Source organism: Penicillium griseofulvum, assembly GCF_001561935.1.
Source record: "Penicillium griseofulvum strain PG3 chromosome Unknown contig_80, whole genome shotgun sequence".
NCBI lineage: Eukaryota > Fungi > Ascomycota > Eurotiomycetes > Eurotiales > Aspergillaceae > Penicillium > Penicillium griseofulvum.
The window spans coordinates 988,406-1,008,128 of NW_024467471.1; the positions used below are offsets into that span (position 1 = coordinate 988,406).

Genomic DNA, 19,723 nt, shown 5'->3' on the forward strand with positions numbered 1-19,723 from the left:
TCGCTTGAGCAACTCCTTCGAATCCGAATGTGCATTTACTGTCTTGCCAGTTGGCGACTCGGGGTGAGGTTGAAGGTCAACAACCTCTCTTGTCGCTAGGAATTTGGATAAGCACTTAGAGATACTTAAAACAGCCACTAGACAGTTGACCTGGCGGGGCCCTAACTGTATATTTTACTCACGAGAGTTAGATAATGGTGTATCGGAAACTTGTTAATTCGTTTCTTTACCATGACTAAAAGCAAAATTCGCTATCATAAAAAAGATAAATATATGCAGAGAAGAACAAACCCAAGCCCCTCACCATGATCTCATGCCAAAGACGAAGCAATGGAAATCCACCCTACACCAACAGATACAGCTTCAATCCCCTGAGTATCCTTTTGCGGTGGATAACTACCACGACCCAACCTCGACAACTGAACCGCAAGCAAATGCTCCCTGAAATACAAATCCAAACCACCAACCATATGAATACTATGATCAGCACCGTATCCCCCCTTCTTCTCCCCCCAACAAAGTCTCGGACCAACAATCTCATCCTCCATCTTCCCAGTCCTACTCCCACTCTTAGCCCACACCCGCTTAGTCTCATACAAAGTTTCCCAAGCAAAGCCAAAGCTCCCAAAAATCCCACCCTCCTTCTTACCCTCCGCCGCAGCAGTCTTCCAAACGAAATTGCGTCCCCCGTACTCAAATCGTCGCGGCGACCAATCCTTCCTCTGTAACTCTCCATCCGGAATCTCAGTTATTGGGCCCATATCGGGGATAGTCCGCGTCACCAGCCGGAAACTGCCTCCTTTAGTCTTCTGCAGTCTCACACTCGTCGCTCCGATTTGGGGTAGGAATTCCCCGGCGCGTCGGAGGACGGTTTCGACGATGGGTGCTTCGTTACTCCAGACGAATTGGAGGGCGTATAAGACGTGTGTGTTTGTTGAGTCTTTGACGAAAAACCAATATGAGCGCGTGCCCAGGTGGACGAGTTCTGAGGAATGTGTAATTCGATACGTGACCGTTGGCAACGAGGGAGAAAGTGTCAACGAGAAAAAGGGACGTTGCGAGGCGTCGGTATTGAGGAATGGGAGGAGGTGGGCTGGAGCCTTGCTGATATCCTTAGATTGACTGGGGTTATCTCCGCGGAAAGTATTAAGGTCCTTGCGGATCTGGAAGTCGAGAAGTATCAGTGATCTAGAAAACGTGTGCTATATCCCGGATGGTGCGGCTTACCTGGGTCAATGACCGAGTCTTTCCGTCCTCGTGTTCTATCTCTTCCATCGCATCCAGGATTGTCGGAGGCAATATTATATCGTCGAAACTGCCCTTGCGCTTTAGGCCTTCGAGATAGGCTAGGCGTTCTCGAAGAACTTGGGCCTGTCTCTCGAACATTTTCCGGTGGATTTTGAGGGCATTTCCTTTTTTGTATATTTGAGCTGTTTCGTCCATAACACTTATCGCGCTCTTGTAGATTTTGATGGCTTCATCGTAGTCGCCCTTGCGTTCTAGAATGAACGGCAGCGCGGCTAGCTTATAGACCTTATTGTTGACATCGACTTTTGCTGCCATTACTTTGGTAGGAAATAGTTGATTGATGTGAAAAATGGGTTATCTGGTAGTAGTGATTTCTTTGCCGTTGAGAGTTTGGCTTAGTAGACCTTTGCGGAGATAGTTCACACCGCGCTCCTTTATAGAGAGTGGAAGCTGTCAGAGCTCCTCTTTGTAGATTATGCCAAGGTAGAAATATGCCTTGCCAAGTAGTTTCTATGCACAAAGTCGAGCCTATACAGAAGCTGTGTGCATTTGGCTGTTGTCGCGAACGACTGTACTCGAATCAATTTGCAGCGTGGGCATCTTGCGGAAGAGATAACTTGGAAGTTCGGGGGAAAATGATCACCTGCAGCATCAGCCACAATGGTAGCTGTCTTAGAGGCGTTTATGCATTTCAGTTGAGATACGGTTGGTTGGTGAAGAAAAGGACACTAACTAATCGCTTAGCATTACTCTCTTTGAAGCTTGGCAATTAGGTTCAACCAACCACCCTGCTAGCTTAGCGGTTATCTAGTGGATATATACTTTGGGGCACAAGGCTGTCAAACAAGGCATCTTGGATCTCGACACCTGGGTCCACGGAGAATTTTCTAAAGGTTGTGTTTGCGGAGCTTCGAGGCAAAGTAGAGGGGATTGCATTGGTTTCGAGGGAGCCATAGATATAAGTAGGATAAAATCATAAAGGAGTTCTGTTAGAGAAGGCGAAGCAATAGTGATGACCATACGGAATTCTTTTTTAGCTGACTCTATTGTTCGATTATCTTGAGTTGGAGGACCATACGCATAGGGTACACAGTATGGAGTACCCTTACTCCGTATAAACATCAAATCTGATAAAAAGGCCTAAACTGTAGATAAGGAATACTGGATGAAGGCTAAAATGTTAAAATGGCTATCAACTATTGAGAAGAGAAAGAAAAAAAAAAAAATAATTGGTCAGCATTGAGAAATCCGGGACAAAACGGGGGGTTGAGGCTGAAGGTAGTCCGAACTAGGCAATTTCTTTTGCGGAGACACCATAGAGAGACCTAAAATGCCGATAAAATCAAAATCTTGGATCATTTTAAAAGTGGAAAGTCGGCATTCGATATATCCGACCTTTTAAGGGGCATTGGACTGGGGTCTGGGTCCTTCAGACCTGATTTGGCCCCTGTGGAAGGGGCTAAAGTAGCCCGATTAGGTATAGCGGTATAACTTTCACCGAGGCTAGTCAACAGTCTAGTACCCGAATAGGTTAGAGGTCATCTCTTCGTCAAGAGAAATAATGAACCAGCCAATAGGATAACTCCGTCTACAAGGCCATTTCTAAAATAATTCTAAAATAGCTTAGAACCTTCCAAGGTCGGCATTGCTTACTGCATGAGACCCTGAAATAAATCCTTATATGTGAAGGACAGCTGCTCTTTCCCTTTTCTTAACATCTCTTCACAATTTCCATCTTTGTCACTCTTTTGATTATACCCCGACATTCGTTTAAATACAAAAATGCGTCTCCAATCTCTCGCCCTCTTGGCCGGTGCCACTGCCGCCATCGCCGCCGAGACAGTCACTCTTTTCCTCCCCGGATTCGATGAGCAACGAATTGAGGGCAAGGTCATTGGCACCGTGAGCGCAGCAATTCCTCTATATCGATCCATCTAATTGAGATTCATTCAGACCGGCTCCATGACCAAATACCACATCAAGTGTGCTGCCAACGTTGAATCCGACGAATGTGGCATCCCCCCCGACGGAATGACCGTGGTCCAAGGCTCTTCAACCGTCAGCCTAGCATACAGCATGGACAAGATGTGAGTATAAACCCAACAAACCCACTTCGACCCCACAGCTGATCATTTCCCGAAATAGGACTGTCCTTGAGAGCTGCAAGTGGGATTCCAAAACTGCCAGTTGTGGTGCATCCCTCGACGAGCGTGGCATCACCACCGAGTGGAACTCAGCCGTCGCCCTGACTGAAATCCCCGGTGGCGCTCTGATGCCTGTGACTATCACCGCGACTGGAACTGAGAGCGCGTCTGCTACTACTGGTGCTTCGGCCTCGGCTTCTACCGCTGCCTCGACTAGCGGCGCTACTTTGACTACTTCCGCTTCCAGTGGAACTGCTACTGGTACTAGCACTGGTGGTTCCTCGGATAGCAGCAGTGCTGCTGCCACCAGTCAGACTGAGAGTGGTAACGCTGCTATGCCTATGATTACTGGAAACGCCCGCTGGGCTGCTGGTGGTGTTGCGGCTGCACTGGCCCTCGCTGTTCTCTGATTGTTGGGACAGTTCTGAAATAAGCTTGGAGGCTAGTCTTTTATGACTGGGTAATGCCTCGTTGCCTCATAAATATGTACTTCACTCATATATACTACGCAATATACGAAGCGGGATAATTTTGTGTACTTCGGTCTTACCGACCTAATCTGAATGTATATTGATGATCGAATATGTGCTCATATTTACACCACACAACCCGACCTTGGATCATATACAATGAGCGCTATCTAAAGCCGCGCTAAATCTTCATTCGGATCGGGGTGCAAGTTATGACTTGCGGTGCATGACACCAGCCGCAGCCTAAGAAATAGTCAGTATCTCATAATAAAGTTTGACCGCAAAACAAGCTTACTTGGTGGCTGGGGAAGACCAGGGTATCGGCGATCACAACATTCTCACGACGACCAGCGGCAAAGACAACAATCTCGGCGATGTCGTCACCGGTCAACGGCTCGACGCCCCTGTCAATGGTTAATTATATTGTATGTTTCTCTGTATTTAGCATGACTTACTTGTACACAGCATCAGCCTTGGCCTTGTCTCCATTGAATCGGACAACAGAGAACTCCTAACCACGGGTATTAGCTTCATGTCATGACCATAGACATATACGACATACCGTCTCAACCTGACCGGGATCGATCTCAATAACACGGATTCTCGTGGCGATGAGCTCCTTTCTCATCGCATCAGTGAAGGAGCGGACAGCAGCCTTGGTGGCGCAGTAGATGCTACCGCCAGCGTAAGGCTCGCGACCAGCGATGCTGCCAATGTTAATAATATCACCACGGCCACCCTCAGAGCGCCTCTTAAAGATGGGTAGGATAGCCTGGGTCATGTTAATGAGACCGGTAACGTTGGTATCAAACATGACCTTGATATCCTCGGCCGCGATCTCAGGTGCCTGAGCAACGCCCTTGACCAAGCCACTACACCGTGAATGTCAGTATCGATCGTGCATATCAGTTAAGCTCGATGGGTATGACTCACGCATTATTGACAAGGACATCAATCTCCCTGAACTCCTCCGGCAGGGAGGAAACAAAGTTATTGACTTCCTCTGGGTTGCTGACATCCAGTTTCACAGGGAGGACTTTGACACCTTCGCCGACTTCCTGCTTGATCTCCGCGGCGACCTCCTTCAATGTATCGATACGGCGCGCGGTGATGATCAACTTCAGGTTCTTGGGCGATGTACGGGCGAACTCCTTGGCAGTGCTCTTTCCAATGCCAGATGAGGCGCCGGTAACGACGATAGTCTTGCCTTCGAGGCGCTTTGCCATTGCGGTAGCCATGGTGCGTCGGAGAAAAGTTCGGTGGGCCGCTGGGAAGGGCGTGGGGTTTGCGGAGAGGAATGGGGTTGTGAAGGGGTGTGAGGGTCGTCGAAAGTGTCCAATTGATCTGATGTAAGCTCGTAAATGGGTCATGGATCAAAGTCTCTATTTTTCTAGGAGAAATACAAAGTTGAAGCCGAAATAAATAGAACAATCACGAGCTGTGCGGGGGACTCTGGCGTCATATTATGTTATGTAATCGCCGGCGAGAAGGCCGATTCCTTATCTCCGTCTATAGTCCACGAAGGGAAATTTTACTCGTCTTGCAGGAAGTTAATAAACCACCTATCATATATTATAACCTCATGTAGGAATATTAGCCGGAGCCTTAGGCTGTTTTGTTTTGTCTACTGTTGCTGTCTCGTCTAGGACACTATGTATACATAAACAAAATAGAGTCATAATCACAGTTTCATTAACCCGGAGATTGTTAGGAAAATACATAACGTAAGTGAAACTGGATTACTTACCATTGATAAAAAGTATCAAGTATGCTTGAAGCAAGAGAAAGGTTATACGTTTACATATAGGATTTTATACGTGTTGTTTTCATGGTGCTCTTTACACATTGCTATCAAGAAATAATTCTAGTAGGACATTGTTTGAACAAGACTTGCATAATTTGGCCTTTCTGGGTTGAAAGTTAAGACAACCTTGGAAACCTTGGAACCATGTTATGCTTATACTGTACTTTATGTACCTTTCATTTGAGATTGCCATACAAAAGATACCTGATTCTTACAATTTGTGGAGCTCACCAACCCAGCTTCGCTGCATTGAGAACTTAACATGGTTATTTAGAGGTAATGCATATAATGGAGTTTGTCTCTGAATGCATGTTATATTCTTTGTATATGTTGTATACGCTATATGATTATCATGATAAGGGACAAAGCCTCTTGTCTCATTGCTCAAAGAAATGGTTTGTCTTTGAAGCCCTAATTGGATGGTCATCTTTAACTAGACAAAGGGCTAAGTGCACTATTATGACTAACAACAGAAGACTCGTTTTAGCTATACAAAGATCAAATGAATGCCATTGTCCCTATTTCCTTGGAGGACATCGATTAATAGTTCCAAAGGAGAGTCACTGCCCCCGATGCAACTATTAAATAGCCTTGATGGTCCTCATCCAACACCATACAGCAAAAACTGGTTATTCGGAACTTGCCTTCGAACCATTTTGTGATATTTGTGTTCAGATAGAAAGAACAACTGAAGGCGTTCCTTCCATACTCAGCACAACACAAACACCACCGTAACCTATCAGTTCTTCCTAGAAGGAATATTGTTTACTTTCTAACCTTTGCTTCACTTACAATATCGATTCCAGAATTGCGTATTTTTTGACTGTATCTTGCAATTGCTACCAACCACCACCAATATCCATATTAGTGCACAATCCTTCAGATATTACAGAGGGTCATCGAAATGTCTTCCCCACCTAAGGTTTGCTATGTGTCCCCTCTGAACATTGTGCAAAAGCGTGATAGCAACTTACATGGGTCTCCTTCAACACAGGTAGATCCATTTGACAACCTTCTCCAACGGTGCAACTTCGATTGGGCCGAAGATGCCGAAGAGGCTGCCATCCACTGTGATTTGCGTATGCCCGCTACACCCAAATCTCTTGGTTCCTCCTGGCCTCAGGCAAAGTGGTACAATGAATCCTACCCAAGTCTTCAATACGTGCCCAAGCCCCGATTTGAGCCAACCCTTCCAACTATCTATGAGGAGGTCTGGGATGACCAGCTTGGCTGGGTTGATGGAGCTTCACATGGAGCCTCGACCTCCTCATCCGAAACCCAGAGCGAATCCCTTGGGTCCACTAGTACAGCCCCGAGTTGTGGGACACCTTCTTTTTGCGAGTCCCGCCTCGAACAATTAACACCCGACGAGGAAGCAGAGGTCTATTCGATTGCACAGCAATGTGTGGATACAATCTTTGCTGATCGTCAAGCATGGATTGATGTCGACGAAAACATCCACCACTTTAACTGGATGGGGATGCGAGCTTATACCCACAGCGCTACTTCACCATCCGACTCGCTTGCCATCATCTTGGCGGATCCCAAGAATCCTCAGGGGGGTGCCTCATTGAGGATCCAATTACTTGTGAGCCGAGCAACCCTGTACATAGACCCGGTTATTGTCCTTATGGATAGCGCTAACGATAGCTTGTTTGGCCTCCGGGGATCGGAGCTTGTCCGGGCATCAACTGGACGTGTTTTCAAGTTCTACTCGCCACATGGAAGGTGGATGGAAGACCCGAACGATACGAGTGAAGAAGCGACCACGGACTTTGGTAGCGTATGGACTTACGATGCCACCGATATGGCCATTGGAAATGGCTTCGTGGAGTCTAGTGCTATTAGGTCGGTGTCACAGTGGACTGAGGCTCGGGATGAAGCTTGTAATGCCTCTTCAGGTTTTCAGTATCCGCGGAGGATGACTTGGGAGCGGAAGCCCTCACCTTTGCGAGAATGTCAAACTCTTTCAACCTCAGAAATCTGTACCCCGGATATTTCTGAGGTACCATGCCCTCAGAGCATTAATCGAGCGAAGAGACCACCCCGTAAGATCACCACTTGTGTGATTGGAGCACCCAGTGAGGAGTATTTCTCTTTCCCGACTCCTGTCTTTGGTCGTCCTGGGCCATTCAAGAAGGCGTTCATAAAGGCTCGGCGGGGACTGCAATCCATGTTCAAATTTTGAAGGGCACTCCACGCTAGGTAGTTGTATCTCTCCTCCCCAGTCACATTGATTTTGCTTTGCATTTGGGTTTGATTTACTTTCATCTTCAACTCATATATGATAGGTCTTACCTCGCCCTCGGATTGCTTTGTCTTTTGGTTGGAACCGGATTGAGATCACGATTTGGCGAAAACCTTCCAGATTATTACTTCTCTACAATATCCATCTGTCACTGATATTTGAATTTTATTGTTAATAAAAACTGAAAATTCAAAAATAGAATTTGTGTGGTGTCTTTTATATTTTTCAGTTCTTTTGTCAACCGCCTTTCTTTTGTGCTACTTTTATGTCTTGACGAACGCCGAAGGCGCCTCACTCTTTTCTCCTATTTCCTTTGTCATGAGATTTAGCAGCATTATTTTATATACGCGTGATACCCAGATAGAACTTTCCCTATCGAATACGTTTTCATCAATTTTCTCTCCGTACAATAGAAACGTAAAGTGTAGGGGTAGAAGTCTATATCCACTGGGAGAATAGATATACTAGGAGGAAACGACTAGAGATCGGTTTCCTCTTTCAGTTCTCTGTCTACCATAGACAGTGCGTCCGCGATGCGATTGGTAGCTGGCATGCACGTTCTAACAGTGTTGTCAGGATCTGTCGGCCGACTTGGTCCTGCTGACGGATCTGAGTTTCGGCTTCTGCAACCTTTTTGTGATACCGTTCTCGTGCTTCAGCCACCATTTGATGGACACGGAGTACCTGATTGGCTGTTGGGGTTTCCAAATATTTGCCATAGGTTGCGATCGTACAGGCGTCCTTTGAGATGTCGTCGATGGTATCACAGGCTGTGGTCATAGCCGGGATTGCGCCCAGCAGAGATCTTGCGTCCTGAGCTGGGGACTTCCAAATTTAGGGATTGCCGGTGGAGGCCGTCATTTGGCGTCTTCGGCCCAATCGAATTCACACCGACGAAGTAGCTCTAGGCTGAAGAAGGTTTATGTGAGTTTACATCACACTTGCTAGAACATCAAAAGGAGCCACATAACATACCTTAGTCAAAGAAGACATTGTTAAGAGAATGAATCTATCGTACGTCAGTTAAAGAACAAGAAATATACAGCCAAATGCAAACCAATGCAAAGCAAAACTGGTCTGACTTGGGGAAGTGGCACGACTACCTAAGATCTCACACAAATCTCATCCCTTCCTAGTGGCACTTTTGGTTTGGCTTGCGTGAACGCGAGGGAAGCCGCTGGAGGGGTCAGCGTGGGTGAATGCACTGGCCGGCAGAACCAGTTCCAATGACGAATTGTCTCGTCTCAACCCCCGCCCATTGATAGGTACTCATACTCGTTGTTGCACCGTGTGCTAACCTGTGTGGTATAAGCGTGGTCAGTTTTTAAGATCCTGCAGAAACTGGCGAGCTAGGACCAAGGGTAAGTACGAATTTGAAGGTTATGGTGCAAGTCGTGGCTCCATGGGATTCAGCTTGCCATGGATATGGACTGACTTCAAAATATAAAGGGTGTATCGGGTATGTAATTTCCTTTGTGGCCACCTAAGCAAATGATAGGCCTGTACTTGTATCATACAGGAACCATCAATGCAGCGCTTGTCAAGGCTTCTTATCCCCTCCCACAAAGCGAAGAATAACCCCTTTTCCCCTGATATCCCACACAAATTAGGGCGTAGATCCGAAACGGTGCTAGATTATAACGCCAGCTTTTGGATCGGATTAGGCCTGAAAGGGTTTGGAGCCAAGTGATTTGAACTCCGCACTGGTATCCACAATGTCAACTGGCAGCAGATTCTGTAATATGTCCTAAATATAGATATAGAACGTGATAGTGGACACGGGGGGAGTTCCTTGTCTAAGTGGCACTGTGTAGCCCAGTGCTCCCACTCGGCAGCTACCTTGCGCTCCAGCAAGCGCGCCCAGCGGAATTGGGGGGTGGTGAAAAGGGCCGCCAAAGGAGTCGACAAATGACGGGGTCTATTAATGTGTCACAACTAGTCAGTCCACACGGGTCCACACGGGTCCCACGGGGCTAGGAAAGGGCCCAGAAGGAACAGGAAGGCCGGAAAAAGCCTCAAAACGTACCTTCAGGCCACCAAAAAACTGAACGCCATCTTGACTCAATAGAACTAATGCTTCATAGAATGCTGCAAGATAAACAGGGGGTTGTGGGGAGGTAGAGGGGAGGAAGAGAAGTGAAGGAACTACATAGTAGCAAACAAAAATCTTAGTCTGAACTAGCAAACAGTGTAGCAAACGGGAAGGCTGATAGGTAACACGAGTAGACATAAAAAAAAATAAGTCATCTGCGAGCAGCAATATATATGACTTCATAATGGGAAGGATAGGGAGAGAGAGAAAGGGAGAGCTGACCTTATGTAGGCGCGGCAAGTGCATGAGGCCAAGCATTGTTTCACGCGTTCACTAATTCTCCTTTGCCAAGTAAAGATTATTTATTGTGAACCTCATTCCTAATTTCTATGAATATTCTTTGAAGGATAAACAAAAGAAACATGGTTCCCCGCGCACACAGAGATCAGTTATATGTGCTTTACCACTATGAGAGGGACTCTGACATGTCTGCTCCTTAAATTCATTTTAACATCACTTATTTTACTATTCTAGTGATCTGATTGACTAGATCCTTATCGGCCAAATGAGGTAAGCTTGAAGCTATTCAGAGTGAGGTTCACTTTTTTTATCTACCTTTCCAAGCCATCACTTTATCCCTACTGAAGCTATCCCAGAATTCTTATGTAATTTCTTCCATTTATCCCACGATCAAAGCTCTGCCGCTCCTACTTCAGTCACAAACCCGGTATGTACCCACTACCATCTGACCTATCTATTTGAGGCCCTCAATACTAACAGCACTCATGATATATAGGATGAGAATTATGAGGGCCTTCTTGCTGAAGAGCCATTCAACCGGTGCGGGGATGTCAAAGAAGACATAGCTATGGAGGGTGAAGCCATCGATATGGATACCGAAAACCCTGACACCACGTCCACCCACCCTGCTATCAGTACGAAATTGGTATTGATTGAAAATGAAGAAATGTCAGGGTATAATGAAGTCTATCTGAGGACGCAGTCACTAAAATGTCAACTACGAGTAAGAATGACCTGTGAAGAAAGGCTAGATTCCCAAGTATCTGTCTCCAAAGGGTAAATATCCACGCACACCATGATGGCTAATACTTTCTGGATTGTTGATATATTTGAGAGGTATTCTAAACTCTCACTTAGAGAAAGGATTGATTGAAAATGATTTTTTATTCGGGAAGCGGGAATCAAGAGTGCAGAGAGAATACAGAGAAGGGACGACGCTAGCTAATGTGGATGTAGGCCTGTCACCCGAGGGCGGCCTCTGCGAGCCTTCCATGACAAAAGCGCAGAAGAATCTTGTCAATATGTGCCAAACTAAGGTAGATGAATTGATCAGTGTCGCACAAGTCATTGATCATAAGATAGCGTTCGAGCATACCTTGGTTATAGACATCAAACTTTACAATAATATCCCATTTAATTCTATGATAGCTTGTTGTTACTGCCGGAACGTAGCTGGGATCGTTGTTGACCATCAATGTGACTATCGTCATACTATACCTAGGTATAGTAGTAGTAACAATATTAGTGTCGAGTCTACCTAGGATAAGTAAGGCCGTTATCGTAAGCATGATGAGCCAGAACTTTAATCTAGTGGGATATTCTTTATTTTCTTTTGTTCCCCTAACCGAACGAGTTTCAAAATTCATAGGGTTCCCTTCGTGTAGACTTGGAGCATGGTCTTCCCTCGCCTTGATACCATCATTCGCTTTGCGAGTATCAACCGCCACGCCCGTTCTCCCTCATGCGACACGGTTGGATATCTTCGCCTGGGGCACTCGTCGGTCTTTGCGTTATCATTTTGAGTGGCGAGAAAACGGGAGGTAATTGTCGTTCGCAAATCGATTTTGAAAATGATCGCAGGACATTTGTTCGATGATCGCCAGTCACCTGATATGATAGGAAAGGAAGGAAGGCCTCAATTCCCCCGCTCACAATTACTTTACATTCACATTAGCTGAGATAATTTTAGTGTATGGCCCCCGATGGGGCCAGCAGTGGAATGGTTATGTCTACTGGCTGTATGCAGGGGGGCGCTGCATAACTATCGCGCACCGGGCGAAGAGAATGAACAAATTAATAGTCGAACATTGTTGATATAGCATGATTACGGTGCGGCTTAGTGACTATTATATAATCGATCATGGGGTTTCCAAGGTTCCCCGGAATTCTTTCAGGGTTCAGTCATTCTTTATCTCAACATCGATCTTTAGGCCAAGGCTCATTGAATGGAATGATGCAGATTCCGGTGTATTACGGAAGAATAAGCGATTTTGTACGCAAGATCTCGATCTTAAATTGATGTTCGGATGAAATATATAACTCGTGAGTTTAGCAAAAGATCGTGAGTAGTAGAACCTAAGTCTTTAGCAAGGATATTATTTTGTAGAGCCATGGAGGTGACAGGCCCAGAGGCAAGGGCAGGAACTGCTGGGTTTTCTTTTTTCTTCTCAGCACGGAAAAACTCCGAATTTCGAGCCAATTGTGGGATAGTCCTAGATGGAAGTTGCTCATATGGCCCAAGAAACGCGCAATTGCGGCAGTGATGTCGTGATTCACGGATGGCTCCACCCGTGTGGTTTCAACCACCCAATATTATCTGCCACCTTATTATTCCCGCCGTAGGAAGATTGTACAGTATCTTGATAGAATAGAGTATGGAGAGCAATGTGCGTTGAGTGGGAGACTCGAATCACACAAGTTGCCAATCAACATACGCATCGAGATTCATGTTTGACTGCGAGGCTGTCAATACTAGATATTCGATAGCATCACGGAGACAACTCCTGTGGAAATTAGCTTAAATCTTTATATCCCTGATTTGTTCATGCTGCCTTCCCCGCTAGGATATGTGGGCCTTAGCTTCGACTGTTATTGTGCAATTATCCACCTCAGCCGTGCCGCCAGTAAATTGCCAGGTTTTATAAAACGCTGCCTCTTCCTCTACTTTATTTCATCTTCAACCGGTTCGATTTGCAAACCGGGCAAAATACAGAGGATGGCGTCGCTAAAAGAAGTTGAGGCAGCGGTGTCGCCTGCCAGCTCAACTATTGCATCAGAAGGGAATGAGAACTATCAGTTTTATAAACAACATCGAGATATCGAATACACAACGCAGGAAGCAAAAAACGTTCTCCGCAAGATTGATATACGCCTCATTCCGTTGCTATTCTTAATCTACATGCTGCAGGTGGGAATATCACATGTCTTGTTCACTGCAATTCAAGTACTAAAGCCATGCAGTACCTGGATAAAAACAGTATCAATTTTGCGTCTGTGTACGGCCTAAAGCAGGGAATGCACCTAAAGGGACAAGAATATTCATGGCTTAGTAGGTTTTCGATTCCGAGCATTCATAATGCAAGTCACTAATTCGGTCAGGCTCCATTTTCTACTTCGGATATCTCATTGCACAATGGCCTGCGGGGTTAGCCATGCAGAAGCTACCCGTCGGCAAATTTCTTGCCATCACCACATTGAGTAAGAGAACTGCAATGTCATTTGATACTAGAAACATGCTAAGAGAAAAATAGTCTGGGGCGGATTGCTCATGACAACACCAGCATGCTACAACTTTGCTGGGATTGCAATTAATCGTTTCCTTTTGGGAATGGTCGAAGCAGTTGTAACTCCTGGATTTGTTCTCATGACCGGCATGTGGTACAAATCTGAAGAACAACCACTGCGACTGGAGGCATGGTACTGCACTAATGGTATCGCAACAATGTTTGGAGGGTGAGTGAAGAGCAATTACCCACCTCTGAGAAATTATATTGAAAATAAAACTGGGGAACTAAATGGATATAGTCTTATTGGCTATGCGGTTGGCCATATCACTACTGGACTTCCACGGTGGATGTACGTCTTCCTCATTTTTGGAGCCTTCTCCGTCGCAGTGGGAGCCATTGCCCTTATCTTTCTCCCCGATCTTCCTTCAACCGCGAAATTTCTTACCGAGCGCGAGCGAGCCATTGCTGTTGATCGCGTCGCTATCAACCGGCAAGGTGTCAAAAGTAGTCAATTCAAATGGTACCAGGTCCGACAAGCAGCCGAAGACCCGAAGACCTGGCTCTTGTTCATCATGGCAATTGGTGCACAAGTCCCGAACTCAGCATTAACTAGCGTATGTTTTCCTATGTATGACTGTGAGTTAGATATGGCAAAACTAACAGCTAAACAGTTTACTTCCATTATCGTCGGCACTTTCGGATTTGATACGCTTGGAACTCAATATCTGCAAATCCCCGGTGGTGCTGTTCAGTTCATCACTCTCCTGCTCGGGGGTTATATTGCGACCAAGTTTGATGGTAAATTTCATTCACGATTTGCATGCATGATCTTTGCTTGCACAGTCTGTATCGTTGGATCAGGTCTTCTTGTCGGACTACCAAACACCAACAAATGGGGCCGCCTTGTTGCACTTTGGCTATGCTATTTTCAAGGCTTGGGATTCAGCATGAGTTTGACTATCGTTAGCTCTAACATTGCTGGATACACTAAGAAGCAAGTCACTGGTGCTCTGTTGTTCACTGGATACTGCGTGGGGAATATAATTGGACCGCAGACTTTCAAGTCTAGCGAGGCCCCTGGATATCACAGTGCTTACATTGCGTATGTTGCAGTTTGGCCTTAAACCCAAAGTTCAACTGATTGATGATTTCTATAGGATGCTCGCTGGTTATGCAGTAAAACTGGTCTGCATTGTCGCTTTGTACATTTACATGTACACTGAGAACAAGCGTCGAGACCGCGAAGCAATCGATGGCCAGGAGGTTGAGGCGGAAGGTGTTGAAAATGGCATGCTGGTGAGTTTTGAGTTCCATTAGACCTTACAATATGCTAAATGATGTCTTCCAAGGACAAAACAGAGATCGATAACAAAGGGTTTAGATACGTTTTGTAAATATAAACCTAATTCATCAACATGATCCTAGTCAACACGAAAGCACCCAGTGTAAATTGGCCTTCGTTGTCACCATGGAAGTCACGTATATAATGTTCCCCTCGATCGATGGATTAGAACAATCCTTCCTGGATCTATATTATCTACAAGTATTTCATTCAGTAGATGTAACAACTAGCGGGGGTGGAAGCTTCACTCGATTGTGAGCAATGGTTTTAAATGCATCCTCTGATCCCAGACCTTTATTCCACCCTGTCTGTTGGGGCTCCTACAATTTCTTGAAGGATTTTCCATATAAATAGGCAAGTACTTCATTACATGTATGATATGCGCTAATTTCAAATCTTCATGAACAAGTTGTTCGCTATACCCAGCCAAATATACGTTTATCTCCAAAAAGTAGCTACCAAATGACATCTTTGGGATCAATTTTTGTTTGGAGGCAAGTGCATCCCCGATGTCCTTCCTTTCTGGGATTGTTTACTACAACATAAAACACGTACTCAGTGAATGCCTCTGTTTATCTCCTCCCTCGTCATTTTCAAACCACAACATTCAACCAGAAGTCTATCATCACCATAGCACATATCATCTATCTAATTCATCTATCATCCCTTCGAATCATACAAGTCATAGTTACCGAAGCCTTATGGAACAGTGCATAATGGTATGTTGACCCAGCTACACTCTGTTACTTCAAAGGGTCAGATATTGACGATGATACACCATACAGGCCGCCCCGAAGATGAATGACCTCTCTGAAACCTCTACCATCCCGACCATAGCCACCGAACTGGTATTTATCCTCACTCCTCACTCCTATCCGTTTATTCATTCGATACTAATAATGACATCCTATTTAGGAGGATGAGTATTCTCGTCTCCTAGCCCGCGAGCATTTTGACTGGTTCGAGGATGTTGAGCAGAGCATAGCAATGGAGGTCGAGTCCCACGCTACAAGCTCTCCTATCCCTATCCCAGCCCCCACACAGGTCTTTATCTTCACTTCTATCTATTACTTCATCTTTTACTAACAGTGGCGTCCTATTTAGGAAGATGAGTATTTTTACCTCCCTGACCCCGATTATTTTGACTTGTGCGACGATATCGAGGAAACCATAGCCATGGAGACCGAGTCCCATGCTACAAGCTCCGCTGTCCCTATTTCAGCCATCGAAAAGGTCTTTATCTTCTCTTCTATCCGTTTATTTATTAGATACTAACAGTGGTATCTTATCTAGGACGATGAGTACCTTTACCTCCCCGACCCCGAGTCTTTCGACTTGTGCGACGATATCGAGGAGGATATAGCTGTGGACGGTGAAGCTGTTGATACCGAAGACATTGAGACAAACTTGGTATTGATTTAACCTCACTTCCTGCTTTTACGTGAACATTTTATGCATCCCCTCTCCTTTGAGACTAATGAGACCAGAATTAACAATGAAACTTTTACCACAAACAGCCCACCCACAACCTTCACATTGGCACTTACCCCTTCTTCTGGCTCACCAGCCTCTGTTAGATTTTGGAGACTGACCATTCTTAAACCTCATAGGGTACCGCACAGTGTGACAAGGAATACCAATACCGATCATATGTTGGAGGCCAGGATGGCACTATTCATCACTGGAATTTGTTCGGTCAGCTGGTAAATTTGCCAACCTCAACCCCCCAAAGTGGTCTCCCTCGCTTTCATACGGGCTCGGCCGAAGGTACAACACAGAAGCGATGAGCTCCGTGTGAACTCTATCATGAACCGTGCACACTGTCTCATTGACCCTGTTATTTTGAAGGTCGACAAGGGGAGTAAATCAATTCTTCAAATGCATGGGTCTACCATGATCCAGACATGCGACGGAATGACCTACACACATTATTCTCTGCATGGTAACTGGATGGAGGACAACTTTTCTGAGCGGAAAATGACTGTCCCTGATGTCGGTTTCCTACCAGCAGTGGGAAGTCATGCAGTTGGCAACGGAATTACTACAACTGGGTCATATGGCGGAATACTGGTTTTGGTCACCCACCAACCTGTTTGTACCCCCTCGCAAACTGACCTCGAAGGTGTCTCATTCGAAGCTTAATATCGAGTGCATGTCATCAACTATGGAGAACCCAGCGCCATCGAACCGTCTCTACACTTACGCGCTTGTCCCCATTTATTTGATCGGCAAGTTCACGAAAAAGGCTTTGCTCATGGCAAAAGGGATTGGGCATGCTCTCATCAAATGCCGAGTTGGGATTATGGAAGCATTGAAGAACAATCCTCGCCCTTCCGGCCCCAATATCCCTCGTAAACCCTTCTGCTCCCTCTCGGTATTGTTAAAAGGGTCTTAGAGAAGGCAAGGGGCGCAATGAAAGCTGTATTCAACTGACAGGTCCTTGTATCCGAGGCTGTTTTTAGCATTGTCAAACTAAGACAACTGTTCATCTGGATTCTTATTGAATATCTCAACACGGTGTCTTATGAGGGGTTGGGGTGAAGTTAAGTTTACTTTGGTTTCAAGATGCTCTCACTTTCAAGTCACATTTTTTTTGGTTTTTCTTTCATTTTTACCAGAGATACTGTCAGCGCAGCTCTTCCGCAGCTCCTCCAGGGGCCACACCAAACCCGCTCGTCTGCCTTGCAAAAGGTCAGGTTTGTTGGGCCCATGAGAGAATGGGAGGGCTTTTTTGATGAGGTGCTTTTCAAAATTGCGGCCCAGAAATGGTCGAAGAAGGTTGTGGCATACACGCTCTCTAAAAGAGACCTACAAGAGGAGAAGGTCTTCGTTGGCGATGAAAATGGCCTCCGGGGCCGCTTCCAACAATCCGTAGGGCAGGTTGTTGGAGCGGCCCTGGAGGCCTAGTCGATCAACATCAGCTTTGGCGATTTCAAAGCAGCCGGGGTAGCGTATCACTTGGTTCCTGACTCCGCAATGATCATGAACGCCAGCACTGGCAGCCCTGATTTGAAGGCCGTCGGGGAACTTAAGATTCCATGGGTACATGAGCACAGTACCAGGGCCAGGTGATGAACACCACCCCAAAGACACAGTGGGTCCCGTGAAAATGCCAACTTCTCCACGCTCACCTTCAAAGTCTGAAACGCGTTCGGTTGGGGGAACTGAAGGAACTGAAGAATACCCACTGGATTGATGTTCTGGCTCATCATCCTCACGATGACGGCCTCGCTTATCCCAGGTGGACCCGACACTAATATCATTGCTACTGCTGTGCCCAGGTACATCTAAGTCTACTTGCAGCCCTAGCCTGAGGCATATATTATATTTGAAATGCACACTGGTTACATGGGGCTTTATATGCCTATTAAAATGCATTCTGTTCTACTGTCTCAAACCGTCTCTCCGTCTGTCTAACTGTAGCATGACCAGTAGAAGGGTTGCGTATAGCTATAAGCCTGCCGGCAAATATATATTTTCGATTTCTTTAATGTACCTGTAGTCGATCTGCGGAATCTAACAATTAGCTTAATGCCAACCGGAGTTTTTATGAATAGCGTAGGCAGATAACAATCTCAGTAAACCTCAAGTATAATCAGAAGATACACCAAACTTAAGCAAAAATGGTGTTTTCATTTCGGCGAGTGAAGGAATAGATAACATCATGGAAACATGGTGCTGAAGGGGAACTTGTCTTACCTAGTGTTGAGAAGAGAACATTTGAACTTAGTTGTCTATCTGTAGAACTTGTCAATTAGCCTAATGTCAACCAGATATTCCACGAATAAAGTTTGTGAATAACAATCTCAGTAAACCTCAAGTATAATCACAAGATACACCAAACTTAAGCAAAAATGGTGTTTTCATTTCGGCGAGTGAAGGAATAGATAACATCATAGAAACATAGTGCTGAAGGGGAACTTGTCTTACCTCGTGTCTGGAAGTGAACATTTGATATGAAGGATGGGAAAGAAAGAGGGCCGCACCACAGGTATTTATATGCTACGTTTACAACGGCCCGCACGAACCCCTTGTGCATTTCTCGTATCCGTAACCTCGAGCTAGCGTATCTGTACCTTACTACTCTGTATACTCTGTGGCGAGGGTAGAACTCCACAATAAACCTGGTCATATTCTTCGTTCGGGTGTCACCGCCATTACCATTACAACACATTTCAGGTAGTCCACTACATAGTAGCTACAAAACACAGAGTGCTATGTTTCAAACTAGCCAAGCAAGATACCGGAATATGCCGGAAGTACGCTGTACTCGGAACACGGAGGTGGGTTTATGAATTGGTAACTTGGCATGTTGATCATGTCAACCTTTGAGATTGACATAGTCTTTTTGGTAGAGCTTTGGGTCTAACATTCTTCCTAATCGATATTGCTAGCGTGGTCTGTGCCAAACTATTACCCTTTACGGGTTTCGACCTCGAATTCGTGGAATAGGAGGGGGACAAGGTCGCGGCCAGGGAGGTGAGATGTAAACTCCGAAGAGTGCGATGACCTAGGATGCCCCCTACACCTGCCTGTGTCTGACATCATCCGTGTACTGTAAGATTTACTCTTATTTCATATATTCTACATCAGAGGTTTCACAGTTCATCAGTTTTACTAATTTTACTTTCCGTATTGATATTTCAAATATCCTTATGCGTAATGGTAGCTACATAGTAGATGGTCCGGTACGCTAATGCTAAAACCTTTTAGATGAGTCACAATACGACTCAGGATCCAAATCTCTGCCAGGGATTTCTCTCCTTGCTGTCTAGCACAGCCATACTCAATCTGCTCTTTGCACTCGAGTCTTATACTTACCACAGACAGTGAATCGACAAGGGCTTCATCGTTCGTTAACGAGGTATATGGTAGGTGCTAATGCCGTTGTGGCTCTAAGCACTAGAA

The 19,723-nt window shown here is 45.5% G+C and overlaps 6 protein-coding genes across 6 annotated transcripts; 4 read left to right on the plus strand and 2 right to left on the minus strand.

The window, feature by feature from the left end:
• Nucleotides 1-311: 311 nt before the first annotated feature.
• PGRI_013940 (uncharacterized protein) lies at nt 312-1,563 on the minus strand (the record flags this gene model as incomplete). The annotated part of the gene is made up of 2 exons (XM_040789107.1): nt 312-1,163; nt 1,228-1,563. 2 exons carry the CDS (start codon nt 1,561-1,563, stop codon nt 312-314), a joined length of 1,188 nt encoding a protein of 395 aa, XP_040646060.1.
• Nucleotides 1,564-3,030: 1,467 nt separating this feature from the next.
• Nucleotides 3,031-3,802, plus strand: PGRI_013950 (uncharacterized protein; the record flags this gene model as incomplete). Its single annotated transcript, XM_040789108.1, has 3 exons — nt 3,031-3,150; nt 3,202-3,335; nt 3,394-3,802. The coding sequence occupies 3 exons, from the start codon at nt 3,031-3,033 to the stop codon at nt 3,800-3,802; spliced, it is 663 nt and encodes a 220-aa protein (XP_040646061.1).
• A 270-nt stretch (nt 3,803-4,072) lies between these two features.
• On the minus strand, nt 4,073-5,100 carry PGRI_013960 (SDR family oxidoreductase; the record flags this gene model as incomplete). The annotated part of the gene is made up of 5 exons (XM_040789109.1): nt 4,073-4,105; nt 4,158-4,266; nt 4,318-4,373; nt 4,425-4,734; nt 4,796-5,100. 5 exons carry the CDS (start codon nt 5,098-5,100, stop codon nt 4,073-4,075), a joined length of 813 nt encoding a protein of 270 aa, XP_040646062.1.
• A 1,470-nt stretch (nt 5,101-6,570) lies between these two features.
• Nucleotides 6,571-7,854, plus strand: PGRI_013970 (uncharacterized protein; the record flags this gene model as incomplete). The annotated part of the gene is made up of 1 exon (XM_040789110.1): nt 6,571-7,854. One exon carries the CDS (start codon nt 6,571-6,573, stop codon nt 7,852-7,854), a length of 1,284 nt encoding a protein of 427 aa, XP_040646063.1.
• Nucleotides 7,855-12,962: 5,108 nt separating this feature from the next.
• On the plus strand, nt 12,963-14,867 carry PGRI_013980 (putative MFS transporter; the record flags this gene model as incomplete). Its single annotated transcript, XM_040789111.1, has 9 exons — nt 12,963-13,154; nt 13,208-13,295; nt 13,346-13,444; nt 13,498-13,699; nt 13,772-14,087; nt 14,145-14,271; nt 14,317-14,575; nt 14,631-14,769; nt 14,823-14,867. 9 exons carry the CDS (start codon nt 12,963-12,965, stop codon nt 14,865-14,867), a joined length of 1,467 nt encoding a protein of 488 aa, XP_040646064.1.
• Nucleotides 14,868-15,531: 664 nt separating this feature from the next.
• On the plus strand, nt 15,532-17,722 carry PGRI_013990 (uncharacterized protein; the record flags this gene model as incomplete). Its single annotated transcript, XM_040789112.1, has 9 exons — nt 15,532-15,534; nt 15,601-15,663; nt 15,731-15,859; nt 15,920-16,048; nt 16,109-16,225; nt 16,426-16,518; nt 16,824-17,189; nt 17,252-17,346; nt 17,434-17,722. 9 exons carry the CDS (start codon nt 15,532-15,534, stop codon nt 17,720-17,722), a joined length of 1,284 nt encoding a protein of 427 aa, XP_040646065.1.
• Between the last annotated feature and the right edge of the window lie 2,001 nt (nt 17,723-19,723).